This window comes from Gavia stellata, chromosome 6 (genome assembly GCF_030936135.1).
Source record: "Gavia stellata isolate bGavSte3 chromosome 6, bGavSte3.hap2, whole genome shotgun sequence".
In the NCBI taxonomy this organism is placed as follows: Eukaryota; Metazoa; Chordata; class Aves; order Gaviiformes; family Gaviidae; genus Gavia; species Gavia stellata.
In genome coordinates, this window is record NC_082599.1 from 23,704,752 (window position 1) to 23,719,019 (window position 14,268).

The window sequence follows — 14,268 nt, forward strand, 5'->3', positions numbered from 1 at the left end:
CCCAAAACTGAGCCCTGGGGGGCTCCGCTTGTGACCGGCCTCCAGCTGGATTTCACCCCATTCACCACAACTCTCTGGGCTCGGCCATCCAGCCAGTTTTTTTACCCAGCGAAGAGTGTACCTGTCTAAACCACGGGCCGCCAGCTTCTCTAGGAGAATACTGTGGGGAACAGTGTCAAAGGCTTTGCTGAAGTCCAGGTAGACAACATCAACAGCCTTCCCCTCATCCACTAGGCGGGTCACCTGGTCATAGAAGGAGATCAGGTTGGTCAAGCAGGACCTGCCTTTCATGAACCCGTGCTGGTTTGGCCTGATCCCTTGGGTATCCTGCACGTGTCCCGTGAGCGCCCTCAAGATGAGCCTCTCCATAACCTTCCCCGGCACCGAGGTCAGGCTGACAGGCCTGTAGTTCCCCGGATCCTCCTTCCGACCCTTCTTGTAGATGAGCGTCACGTTGGCAAGCCTCCAGTCATCCGGGACCTCCCCTGTTAACCAGGACTGTTGATAAATGATGGAGAGCGGCTTGGCAAGCTCCTCTGCCAGCTCCCTCAGCACCCTTGGGTGGATGCCATCAGGCCCCATAGACTTATGAGTGTCCAGGTGGCATAGCAGGTCGTTAACTGCTTCCTCCTGGATCATGGGGAGTTTATTTTGCCCTCCATCCCTGTCATCCAGCTCAGGGGGACGGATACCCTGAGGATACCCAGTGTGGCTGTTAAAGACTGAGGCAAAGAAGGCATTAAGTACCTCAGCCTTTTCCTCATCCTTCGTGACAATGTTCCCCGCCGCATCCAGTAGAGGATGGAGATCCTCCTTGGCCCTCTTTTTGTTGTTAATGTATTTATAGAAGCTTTTTTTGTTGTCCCTCACGACCGTGGCCAGGTTGACCTCTAGCTGGGCTTTCGCCTTCCTAATTCCCTCCCTGCATGACCTAACGAGGTCCCTCCCTGGGAGGGAGCAGAGCCAGAAAACTGTGCTGATCATCCTAACAGCTGTGTCACTCTAAAAACATGCAGTTGTCGTCTCTCTGTGTTGGTGTTCATCACCTTCAGCACCAAACAGAGTGCTGTTCTTCACCTAGCAGAAGAATTGCAATACCAAACAGTGGTGATGGTGGTAATAAGTGGATGGATGCTCCTTTCTCTGTAGTCATGTAAGAGTTAGGCAGAACCTGACCAAACTTTATAGTTGGATAAAGCTAGTGAGAGGGAAGCAGTAAGAGGAAGGCAGATTAAGTATGTCAGTCAGATAGATTGAATGTACCAAGACAGCTCTGTGCTTTTTGATGTGACTATTCAGGGGAACAAACAATGTGCAGCTTTCTCAGTTTTCCAAGCATGACACTGGCGAGCTTTGTACCATACTTACCTGAGATACTCAGTATCTCTCCAGTATACAGTATGTAGCCAGTATTTGAAGGAAAAGACCAATTAGTCCTCTTAAGCTACATCTACACTATAAATATGCTGTTCTTCGGTTCTGAACTGTCACTGAGCAGTCCTTGTCCATACTATCAAACTCACTTCCTTGCCTAAACAGGGTTGCTGCATGCTCTCTTTTGGAGACTAATAACTGGCATGGGCCAACTGCTTTAGGGTCATTCTAATGATACCACTGCAGACAGTGCAGGTAGAGGACACAGGCACATTCTCTGGCACTATTTTACTAACACTGACATAATTGTAACATCTTTCAGCAGACAATACATTTCACAGTTTTCTGACAACTCATGTTCTAAGGTCATATTCAAAGGAGAGGATCTGATCTCACTTATGCTGCTATAGTAAATACTGACTTAATGCCGTTACTCTGGACTGACAGTCATGTAAAAAAAATAAAGGAGATTAAAAGAAATAAAGGCGGGGAGCAGTGAATGGAGTAAAAAAGTATAAAAGATAAGCTTTTTTCATTAGTTTAAGTGCAAATACAGTGGCAGTTGGAAGGAATTATGTGTGAGATTCTGTGCTGCACTTTTCAGTGCCAAAGTTAGGACATGGCAAAGCAGAATCGTGCTGTACCTGAGGCCATACTGGCAAGGCCCATAACACAGTTTATATAGCCATGGGATTCTCTGTCATAGCAGCTCTTCAAGGTTTGCCTTAACACATTCTGAAATCCCTGCTTCAGCACAACCTTCCTCGCTGGCTTCTATGCTGGAACATCTGAGCAACATAATAACTTTAAACACAGCTTTCACTCCACTCCCCAGTAAATCTGGGGCTTTTAGGGTCCCTTTGCTCCATCCTGAGCTTTATTTGTGTCATCGAGGCCTGGAGCAGGGAATGAAGCCTCAGCTTAGGCATGTATTTAGAATTGTAGTTTATTTTATTTATCATTTTATTTGTCGTTTTCTATTAGCATAGTTCAATTTTCATAGGAATGAAAGAAATCCATAAATCTATTTAATGGGAAAGAAATTCGTTTCTTTTGGCTTCTGGGCATCCGTTCAAAGCTGGTCCCCATTGAGCTTGGAGGTGACAGTGCCGCACTTCCAGCTGGTTCATCTATCTGTGCAGGGCTCAGGCATTTGGAGGCTGTAAGGTTTCTACCCTCACATTTCAGCATATGCTCAGTCACTTGATGGTTGATTATAGCTGAGCAAATAGTTTGTAATTAATAACTTACTCAACTTGTTAAGCTTGCTTTCTTCCTGTGGCGTATCCTCCAGCAGACTACAGTTTCTTCAAATGTGTTTGTGAACCAGGATGATTTAACCAGTTTCTTTTAACAGTGTGGGTGGATTCAGAGCAGTGCTCTAGATTAATTCACTGTTTAAAGACTGTTGATTAGTTAATTAGTTAATTGCTCAAATAAATTATGCAGTATTGTTTCTGCTCTCTGCCTGTTTAGATGCTTGTGTAAGTCTTCCTTATTATCTTAGAGAGTCACCCTGGAGTCAGTGCTACTGAAGCTTCATCTTCGGTGACAGATACAAACACAGCTGTTGGCCTGTTCTTCTGGTTATTCTTTTTAGTCAAGCCTTTGTCAGCACAGGGAAATGTATAAAGGCATCTTCACGCCTTGTTATTTTGGACTCAGTTCTATTATCTTAAGAATAGCATGTAGTTAATATAAACAAATGACTCCAGAAACATTTTAAGAAGGAAATAAGTGTGATAATCGACACAATTTCTTCAGAACTTCAGTAATCCAGTCTAGTCTTATTAAAATAGGAGTATTTAACAGCTCCATCTGCTAAGTACATTAACTCAAACAGCAGGAAGAAAACCCTCACGTTTCTTTCTGAGAGGCAAGGGTTCTTCAGCATTCATAATTTTTTTGAGAACAATAGGCATTGTGCCAACAATATCACAAATCATAATCTAGTGATTATTAAGCTATGAAGTTGGTCCAGGAGATTTGTGGGAGACAAACAAATTAAATCAATGAGAAGCTGCATCTGCTCTGGTAAGAGAGGACTGCTGAGCGTGGGAGCCAGAACAAGGATGTCGGTTCTGCCAGCAAATGCAGAAAAGCTGAATTGTTTCTACCAGCTAATTATGTTTTCACATGAATAATCAATCAAAAATGTAGCCAAGAATATCCTACAAATATGTTAATTTTATGGCAAATTATTATCTATGTAATTTACAGGTATGCTTTTCTAAAATTCTTTGAGATATTTAATGAAATCACAATATTGTGCCCAATGGAATGTAAGAATAAAGCAATTAATTCCAGTAAGAAGGGATTTACTGAAGTGATAGAACATTAACTGCCCTCTTTTGGATTTGTTTGTAGTATAATGAAGTAAATAATAACATTGTATTATGAAAGGGACTAATTCAGACAAAAGGGGAGCATTGAAATGAGTTGGCCTTAGGTGTTATCCTTAACAGACCTGCTACCACAATGGTTGAAAAACAGAGAAGGATCAAGGCAGTTGAGAATGGTAGGTTTGGAAAAGAGTGACTTTGTTTTGGGTGATGGTTGTTTGTGGTATTTAACTAAAATTCTTGAGTAAAGTTGGCTGAACTGAACAATCCTGTGTCCTTTATTAAAGTCAAGCCTGAAGTAATGGCCATTTAAAGGAAATTTTATCCTGGATGTTTCCTACTGAGATTTGGGAGTATAGTGCTCTCTGAAATCCTAGCAAACAAATAGAAATCTGATCATGGGTCATTTTGGCACCTGATCCACTGAGGGAAATAAAAAACAAAAAGGCTCACAAAGATTTTTTTTTAACAGCGTTTCCAGTTATGCAGTTTTCTCACTCTCTTTTATGAAATTTCCATTAGCACCTGTACTCAGACAGGATTTTAATTGTTTTCCAGTTCCTATTTATATATGCAATTAAACTGATAGACTAAACAAAGTGATGTTTAAAGGTGTGAGCAAATCATTGTGAGTCCACAAAGTGAACACTTCCATGCCTGTATCCTGGTAGAGTTGCAGTGGGGCGGTAACTCAGCTATCCATCGTTTCATTTTTGGGTTTCTCATAAGTGAAGCATATGCTAATTTTGTAGTCCTTCATTGGCTGTCTTTCTTGGCCACTGTCCCCCATGAAGCGAGATGAGATACCATGCCTCAGCAATTTCTCTTTGTACTGCTGGACAGACTCCAACCAAGTGTGGGGTGCTGAGCACGCCGCATGTTCCTCCCTGCTCAGACTACCTGGGGCTGCATCTCTCACAGGGGATGGAGGTGTCCTTTAAAAATACCAGGGGATCAAAGAATTTCCTCAAGTTAATAAATGAATATGTGTTGTTGAGACTGGAGGTAGGACTTCATTGACCGTCCTGCTTCCTCCAGTTGGTTGAAGGCTTAGTCAGCATCATGGCAAGTTTCTGCCCTTTATCACATGGTGTTTCAGGTCTGGCACAGCCACCTGGCAGAATATGCAGGTAAACAGAGCAGCTTACAAAATCCGGTGTGCCTTTCAGTGCCATCTGTGAATGCTTTTTCCTTAATGTTTTGTGACAATTTTACCTCAGAAAATGGATTTTCTTCACCAGACAACATCTTGCAATGCTTCCCTTCAGAGCAAAGTAAAATTTGAAATAGGCATTAGTATTGTTTAACTTTGCACAGTGCCCCTTGACTTCAGTTAAGTATATGCCAAAGACACTTGTTTCAGGATTAAGTTCTGTGAACTCCACCAGCTAGGATTTAAGTACATACAACCCTCAAGCTGTGTTGAAATGCAAGTTGAAAATTCCTTCGGAGTCACTCCATGCTTGTTTTCTTAGTTTTTGCAGTGTGATAGTGACCCCACAGCTCATTTATTCCACAACGGCAATGAGGCAGAAGCGCACGGCTGCTGCCACCAGCCCCTCCTTACAGACCTCTGCTTCTCTGAAGGGTAGCAGCTGATAAAGGATCTTCGCGATGAGATGACATAGGCAAAGTGGTCATTTACTTAACTGTATGAGGTCCCTCATCCTCCTGAAAACATGAAATATGAGAAAAGGAGAAGTGAAGGAGATTCTGTGATTCTGATACTTCTCTCTCTTTCTTTCTCTCTTCATTTATACACATTTTAATCTGGGCTTGAAAAACACCTCTCACAAATACAAAGGAGCAAAAGTTTTCATACACTTTTCTTCAGGCTCTGTTTGGAAGGGTTGTAAGTAGTTAAGCTGACTTTTTTTGCTATGTAATTCCAAATTGTTTGTTAAACCCTTATTTTTCAGCTAGTGACCTTTGCATCCGTGACATTGCGTGTGCAGCATTAACAATGAGTAAAGACAACTTCTGTGTATTTTTAGGAGGGGAAGGTTGCCAAACTTCAGATAATTTAGACATCTCATGCATTTTTTCATAGAAATTATTAGTAACTTTTCTTCTGCACAACACACAATAAATTCTGTTTATAAAAGTGCTCTGATTTGATGTGTATTCAAATCTCATGGATTTGTTTCAATGTCAAAAATGTTTTTTCCAATGATGGATATAGGAGTTGCACCCCCAAGGCAATGAAGGAAAGAAGAGTAAAACTACTGCTCTGTAACAGAATAAGTAGAAACAAAGCAAAATCCCTAATGGATCTTTCAGTGAATACTCTGCTTGAATATATAGTGACTTGGTCCTTATATTAGATCATAGATGTCACTATTAGGTATGTTTTATTGCTTGCATATTCATTCTTAAATCTACTTTTCCTACTGAGTAGTTTCACTCATTCAGGCTCTTTGGGTCAAGAATAGGCATGGCTTAGACCAGGGAATAAAGGACATGTCAGGGAAAAAGTAAGACCTTCCAAATGAGAGGAGAATGAGCACAGTCCTGGCTGCCCTTAGAATATGCTCAAATAGGGCCTTTGTGATGGTGCTATGACTGAATCTCCTCATCTTTTTTGCTGTGACTCCAAACCTGGCTGAGGTGGCAATGCAGAAAGACTGCTCATGGAAAACCAGTCTTTTGGTGGCTGGGGCCTACCATTGCTCCTCTAGACCCATTACCCTCTGTCTTCAAATATGCTGGGTCTGTCCGAAAGAAACCAGGATTTAACTATTAAGCAGATGTAAAAAATCCCCTTTAATATTAAAGTGGGGATGCCGAGTTCTGTTCATAACAGAATGTTTCTTTTTCCTTTAAAAAAAGAAAAACAAACCCAAAAAACCCAAACACAAAACCCAAAACATGATTTAGCATTGGTGCTGCTGTCAGGGAGCTGCCAGGGAAAGTTCTGCCATGTGCGTTGTATAGCCTTTATGGTGATGGCTATGTCTCAATCAGTTGTTTATTTAAGAAGAAAATTTCTTTAGGTTTTGGTACTGTGTGCAAGTTGTCTTTAAAAGCTGCTAATGAAAGGGAGTCATAAATGTCCCAAAAAGGAGATAGAAACAACACTCTTTTTCTTCTGCTATTTAAAGTGTTCCTGACCCTGAAGCATATTTCTCTGAGGTCAATGGAAGTAGAAAAATGTAAATGTTGTACAAAAAGGGGTTCAGACCCATAAACTGTCCATGCCTGCTCCTATTAGGACATTATTCAATGGAATTCATTGTAGGACACACTGTTGCCCGTGTGGAGTACTTGTTTAAACTTGTGAAATCCTGACCATCTGAAAGGCAGACAGAGTGCTGGAAAACACGCTGACAGACCTGACCCAAACCCACCCAGCTAATTAGCATCAAAGCTTTGTATTTGCATCATGCTCAATGACTTCAGGGGTCCTTGAGCAAACCAGTGCTCAAACTATGGAAGCAGCAAGTAAGAGTTTGTTTACAACCCCGAGTACTGGTTTAATTAACTCATTTAGATCAATTTAGGTTGCCAGTCTGTACCACTGCAAGGTCTGTTGTAAGACTTGGTCTACTGAATTGGACATGTGTAAATCAAATCGTATGATAACACCAGTGGAGTGAAAGGGGTGCCCAGATGGACACTTGGGGATTTGAAAATGAAACAAAGCTCTTTCCTTTTCTTGAACTGTGCTCCAGCTAGAGGCAGCAGGAAAGCTGATCCTTTTTCCTCACTGCTTGGCTCCAGCTTTTCTCCAGCAGGCCCAGGTGGCTCAGCAAGCCAGTCTGGATCTCTCCAGAGAGCCCTGTGTGGGGACTCCAGGCAAAAACAGGAAATATTTGGGCCTGCAGATTCCCAAGCCAGGCTGGTGTCCAGTAAGAAAGATGTGCCCAAGGCCCGGTGTAGCGCTTGTGTTGTTGACTCCATCTGCTCCAAATGGTGATTGATGGGGAAAAAGATGTCTTTAGACAGATTGTAAGCCTTAGCACATGCTGAAAACATTAGAAACTATGAAATCAGCCATCCTCTCACCTGTGCGTTGTATTTATGTACACAGATGCAATGTTTAATTTGTATGTAAATATGTAATATTTAAATTAATGAACAAATTACTTAAAACACAAAGCAGGATGGGAAGGATTGTCAGGAAGGAACACCATAAATTTTCAACATAACCTGTGTGAGAGTGATGACAAAGTGGTTTGCATCTGTTTGTGTAATGGGCAATTAATGGTTTGGAATAAAATGTGTAGGGGTTAATGGCATCCTTTTTCCCTTCTAATGCAAGTTGGAGAGAAGTGAGATTGTGGCATGGGTGACCTTGTGTTAAATAGATCGGCACTTACTGGATACAACCAAGACATTTATGAGCCCATCTCTAACAAAGTGAAATGTTTTCTTCCAGGTACGGTGTTGAAAAAATTACTGAGAAAGGAATTATCACATTTGGTTTATGTTACTGCATTTTAAATACAAATAATCTAATTCAGGAAAAAAAAAGTATGAGAGGCTTCTGTATAGTTCTTCTGAAGCTGTTTTGTTTTTCCAGATTTAATTGTAGGTGCATTTGGAGCTGGAAAAGCAGTTGTTTACAGGTATGTGGTAAATACAATGGATTTTTTATTTTACAGCTTTGGTGAGAGATCTTCAATAAACAAATTTCACATTCCTGTGTTTTCCTGATGCAATGTGTAGAAGATGCTCATCACAGATGATAAATTAAGCATCTTGTGAGAAACAAATGCTTTTTTCCCATGCTCAAAACCTGCCATTTTCAATGAAAATTTCCATGCTTAGTCTTAGCTCAAGAAACTTCTTCTGGAATGTTTGACTCCTCAGTTAATCTTAAATAATACAAGAAAATGGTATCTTTTCTACCTTTACAGCAATGTCACACATGTTCCTATACAGTCAAGGAGTTCTTGCTACAGCTTATCAGAGAGAAATTTAAAAAGCATAACACTGAAAATTATTTTCTTTCCTGGAGGAATGGTACTAGTAAGAAATTTTCAAGTGACTCCGATTCTTCGGAGGTTGTGTGCATTAAGACGTGAATTATTTATTGAAGATAAAGACTGCTGCTTTTAGCTTCAGTTTAGAAAAAATGTACAAGATCCCATTTTACAAATCACAGAGTTGTTGCTGACTATGGATTTTCACTAAATGCACTGTTTGATTAGGGTATAAATTAAAACTACCGAATAGATAAACAAAAATCTGATGCTGCCCTCTTAGTCCAGCCATGCTGACAGTTCTTTGCATTTAAATATTCACCATCCATTGCCGCAACGATGTGGTCCTATTTCTTGATTTGTCTATCTTCTTGTTGTCTGTATTCCCAACAGTACCTGACTGGGAAAAGACGTGTTTTGCTTCCCAACTGAACGTTTGTCAAAGCATAAGAATTTTGTAAAACAGGAATGTTGGCTCATTTTAGCTAACACTGTAGGTGCAGTGAGTAGACCTGATTTTCATACTGTCCCATTTAAGAATCATGCGAATATTTTGCAATGCATCACTTTGCAGTGGCATGAATGACTGCACAGGATGTGAAACATTGGAGAATTAGTTCCAGTGTGTATTTTAGATAGCAATAAAAAATGTGTTCTATTTAATTTAAGAAAGTGAATAGCAGGAGGCCCTCAATTTTTCCGTTTCCTGGCCAGACTGTATCAAACATGCAACTTGTCATGTTGGAGAAACAGATTTTTATTAACTGAAATTTGCTAGAAAAAAAGGTTTTCCCTGTTGCACAAAAATGAAGAAAGTGATTTTATTTTTTAATGTATTGCTGAAGTAATATAGAGAAGTAATCATTAAAGCTCAGCTGTGGATTAAAATATGAGGAAAGTAATTTTGTAATAAGCTGGTTTTGCCAGAATTATGTAAGTTACTGTAAAACAGTACTGCTGTCTTAAAAACCCCAGAATTCAGACCCTTTCTTGTTTTCATTGGCCTTCTAAGTTGCTCTCAGTTACAGATTCTCTCATTACTTAATAACAGGTTGTTTTTCAGAGGGATAGTTCCCATCACCGCAACTATATATTCACATACTCAGTAGAATTTTGTGATGATTATTCCTGGTTTCCAAAGTCAATTGTCTCAAGAATGTCAGACAGAGTTTACTTTATTATTGCCTCAAGATATTCTAGATCAACTTCTACTTTAACCAAATTGTGTTCATTTTTTTAAGAATCTTAAACCAGAGATAGCAAGTCTGAATATATCACTGTTAACGGAGACACTATAAAACAAATTCGACAGTTTAAAATAATGGCCGAAGGACTGCTGTAAATCCCAAAAGGCAGACTGTCCCTTTGTGAAAACCCAGTGTGATGAAATGTGTGTGATGCGCCTCAGTCCCAGGACACACCTATTGTTAGCTATAGGATACAGTTTCAGTGATGCTATTAACCTGTGATTTTTTTGTGAAGAACTTTCAAAATGTCATACTAGGAGGTATCACAGTTTCTGACAAAAAAAAAAAAGTTCTTTTGGGTAGGAGAAGCATTATAAAAGTGTTTTCTCCCAAGTAGCTACATTTCTGGCTTCTTTGTAGCCATCTTAGTTAAGTGTTTTCTCTGCTGCAACTTAGTTACTAATGTGCTCCTTCTGTATGCAGTGAACCTTATTTCTGTCCCTCAGAGCCAGACCTGTTGTGACGGTGAATGCTCAGCTCATTCTGAATCCCACGATTGTGAATCCAGACAATAAAACTTGTCAGCTCCTTGGCTCTCAGCTTTTGGTGGCCTGGTAAGTTCATGATTAGACAAAAAAGGTCCTTATCTTCTTTGTCAAATAACTTCCTATTCCTCACTTTTGTTGCAGCTTTTTGTTGAACATGTTCAAAATCCAAAAAAAGATGTTCGAACTTGCTGTGAGCGCAACAAAAAAACGCAGAGTCTTTGTGATATCTTCCAGTACTTCACAGATTCTCAAAATGAAGTGGCTAAAAGTCGAGTCCTTTGTTACACTGAGTCTCCTTCTGCATAGGAGGATGCTTAGTGTCTCCTAGGATGAAGCTGTAAATTCATATGCAGAGTTTGGATGAATGAAACATGAAACAGCTAAGACAGGCAAAACACAGAAACATTGATCTGTCAAAACATACATTTTTGTTGAGAAAATGTAACAGTGAAATTGATGCAAAGAGCTGGTGGGCCCACCATTTTCTGTTAGAGAAAGAGACATCTCAGTCCTTTGTGAAAGAGCGAAGATACCTGGCTGGCCATCTGGAGAGCACTTCACAAGATGTTTCTGGCTGTCATTGGTCAGAGGAAAACATTTTTTAGTGTGTCATACAGGACAATGTTGCATATATCTTTAAAAGAGAAACCCTCCACCACAGTAGCATTTAACTTTGAAAAGAAAAAGTACATTCAAAAATTTGAAGCTAATTAAAAAAATACAAGCTCAGTTACAAATATAAAATGCTTGCAGGACAGTTGGAGTCTATCTAATCGCACATAATACCACATAAAGGCACGTTTACTGCACTAGGAAAAAAGTCACTTAGAAAGGACCCCAGGAACAGTTAATAAAAGAGGCTATTACAAATACATAAGATACTGTTTAAAGTGGAAATCATAACAAAGGAGGAAAATAAAAACAAAACAGAGCATAAACGCATGCAAGTTGAATATAAAATACCAGTAAGTCCTGCCAGAAAGACTGTGAGGAACAGATTTCTAAGACATAAAAACTAGTCATATCATTTTATTTAAACACATTAGAGGCAGAAAGCCTGCCAGGACGTGGGCTGGATGAAAAGAATATCAAGGTGTAAAGGAGGACTCCAGAAGATAAGATGACTGCAGAAATTTTGCACTGTTTTTAAACCAGAGGTGGTCAGAGGGATTCCCCACACTGGAGACATTCTTAATAGGAGATGAGTTTTAAAAATCATGTCAGATATAAGAGTCAGCAAAAGAGTTTTTAGAACAACTTGGTAAAAAAAAAAGAGAGAAAAACCAAAGTATGCTCCTTTAACATGTAGGTTTTTCATTTTTTTGTTACAATAAGCCAGAAGATGTTTGGTTCATATCTAAAAGAGTTTTAATAGGAGCATAATTTAATTTCTGTCTGCTTTATTCTAAAATACTCTTCCCTAAAGATTTAGTTCATATTACAAAATGACTGAAGAGCAGTTGTTATTTTCCATACCGTAATTTGTCTCCTTAGTTGATATAAGCTTGTATTGTACGTATGGAAACAATTAGTAGGGAAACTCCAACAGGCAAAGAATTCCTCAGTCCCATGAGATAGATTTCTGTATCCCTTAGCCATCTGTGCAACTTGCATAAAATGTCCACCCACTGACACTGAAAAAGTAGAATTAAATGAAACCTCCTACCAGAAAAGTTTCAGGAATTGTGTGTGTATGAATAAAGTGGATTATTGTATGTTTTCAAATATTAGGAAAATACTAATTTTGCCATGATATAAATTGGAAAGCTGAAGCACAGCGGAAACATGCACAAAAAGTAGGTTTTGTGCACAGTCCTAAGAAAATTGTCCTGAACTTCTAGAAACATGTAATTCTTTCTCTGCTATGTTTAAAATGTGGCTATTTCTGAGTCGCAAAACTAACAAATTTGGAACAAATTCTGCAACTTTGAAGCTATTAAAGAAAATGCAAAAAGACTGGGGTTTTCTTAAGGTGTGAAAGATGCAGGTTAATTTCTGTAAAAAGGGGTGTAAATAAATAAAACATTTACATTTTTCAAAAGCTGTTTCCACATGATTATTTAAGTCCAAGACTGGGTTCCAGCTATCAAGAGGCCTAATTTATCTCTGCATTGGTATTTTTATTATCATTTGAGATCTGATTATCCACTAGCTACTTTGTTGCTACTTTATGCTTAAATTATATCTGCAAAATTTTATTTACTCCACCTCTCACTAACTTAAGGTAGTGTGCAAATATTGTTACTTCCATTTGGTAGAGGAGCAAGAGGTCAGAGAAGTTACCTGATTTACCAAAAATTAAGTATCACAGAAGTGTTCAATCATGATAAAAAGTCAGTTTGCGGAATATATTTTTTATTTGTTAGTGCTTTTCAGTTTTGGATGTCTAATCTGAGATGTCCCACTAAACCAGAGGGAAACTGCTTAAAATTTCTGATCCTCAAGTTCCTACTATCAAAAAATAGTTTGAAAATTTTTTTTCATTCTTTTCTCTCCAAATGTGTTATTATTAAAACAGTAACAAAATATTTATAATCTTGTGTCAGCTAGATTCAGTAAATGAAACATTTCTACGTACAGTTAAAAAAAAAAGCTGAATACAAAATTCCTACCAAAAATCTAAAATCCAAAAATAATAATGTTTCGACCCTACCTTACTGCATAAGTTTTGGACTATTTTTTTAATTTTGCTCCTTTCTACTGCTAGTATTTTCTTTTCCTGTTGGCTTAATGTGAAGCTGGGTGTGATTGGTGCTCCATGGATATGGACCTAAGGGCCTTTGTACTTTCTTCAGATGAATTTGCATGAGGTTTGCTGTAGACTGTTGGCCAGCCTGACCCCATGAGTCAGATTGCAAAGTCATATGGCCAAGAGTCAGAAGATGCATACCTCACACCTCAGGGGCTGATGGGAGGGAAGTAGGCAGGTGGTGACAGTTGCTACCCAGGAAGCCCATTGCTGTGTTGCAGACCGCTGTTATGCCAGGAATGCAGTTAGGTAATTTGATGGTATTAGTTTTAGTAGCCCTAAAGACATCCAAAAGACAGTCATTTGAGTTATCTAGCAGCCCTTGTGTTACCACAGCCTGGCCACATGATGTAGCCTAGCCATGGAAAGCCTTTAGCATTTAGAGTTCCATGTTGGTCATTGTGAGTCACTAGGTTAGGCTTTGGCATAACAAAATCTGAAAGCGGGACAAGTATTAGAGTATCATAAAAGAAGTATATTGACTTGCTTTTATGTATTATTCTTCAAAGAGGAAACAATTTGTTTAAAGGTCATTCATCAGTAGACGATAACAGCTTCTGCTGTTCTTCTGTAGAGGTTGGTGACCTTGCAGGTTGTGTATCAGCCTCACACAGAATGTGTGTACCTTTCTGCTAAGGCATTATCCATTATTCCTCTCCATGTGCAATCCTGTGCACTAAAGAATTTGTCAACAATGAAAAGTGATGTCTGGTAGGATCTGGTAATTCCTTGCTTTTCACTTCCTGAACTAAGTTTCCTATTTTTTTCACCTACTAGAATAGCCAGGCCAAAATAAATTCTTTCTGGTACAAACTGCGGTCTGGAAAACATTATTTGTGGGTAACTGATTTTTTGATTTTCTAAGGATTAACCATTTTGAGTAAAATTAGGTAATTTGGTTTGACTTCTAAAGTGACTACCCCCATCTATGCCATGAGTAGTTTTGAAGTAAGAGGAATATTTTTAAGCTTCTTCTAATAATATTAAAAATATTTCTGTCTACCTGAAGAACATAAAATTATTTCAGACAGACTGCTTTGTTACCCCAAGATTACCAGGAAAAGCTAGTGTGTTCAGTTTTAAGGCTTTCCCTCTATTTTGTAGCTACAGTCAAATACTATTCAAACCATAAGCTTATAGTGA

At 39.1% G+C, this 14,268-nt stretch overlaps 1 protein-coding gene across 1 annotated transcript in view; it reads left to right on the forward strand.

Annotated features, from left to right (window-relative positions):
- The window catches only part of ITGA8 (integrin subunit alpha 8), a 116,019-nt gene that overhangs the window by 39,313 nt on the left and 62,438 nt on the right, over nucleotides 1-14,268 (forward strand). The window contains exons 14-15 of the mRNA XM_059818393.1: nucleotides 8,239-8,284; nucleotides 10,335-10,442. Of these exons, the coding sequence (XP_059674376.1) occupies nucleotides 8,239-8,284; nucleotides 10,335-10,442 (154 nt within the window). The remainder of the gene's footprint in view (nucleotides 1-8,238; nucleotides 8,285-10,334; nucleotides 10,443-14,268) is intronic.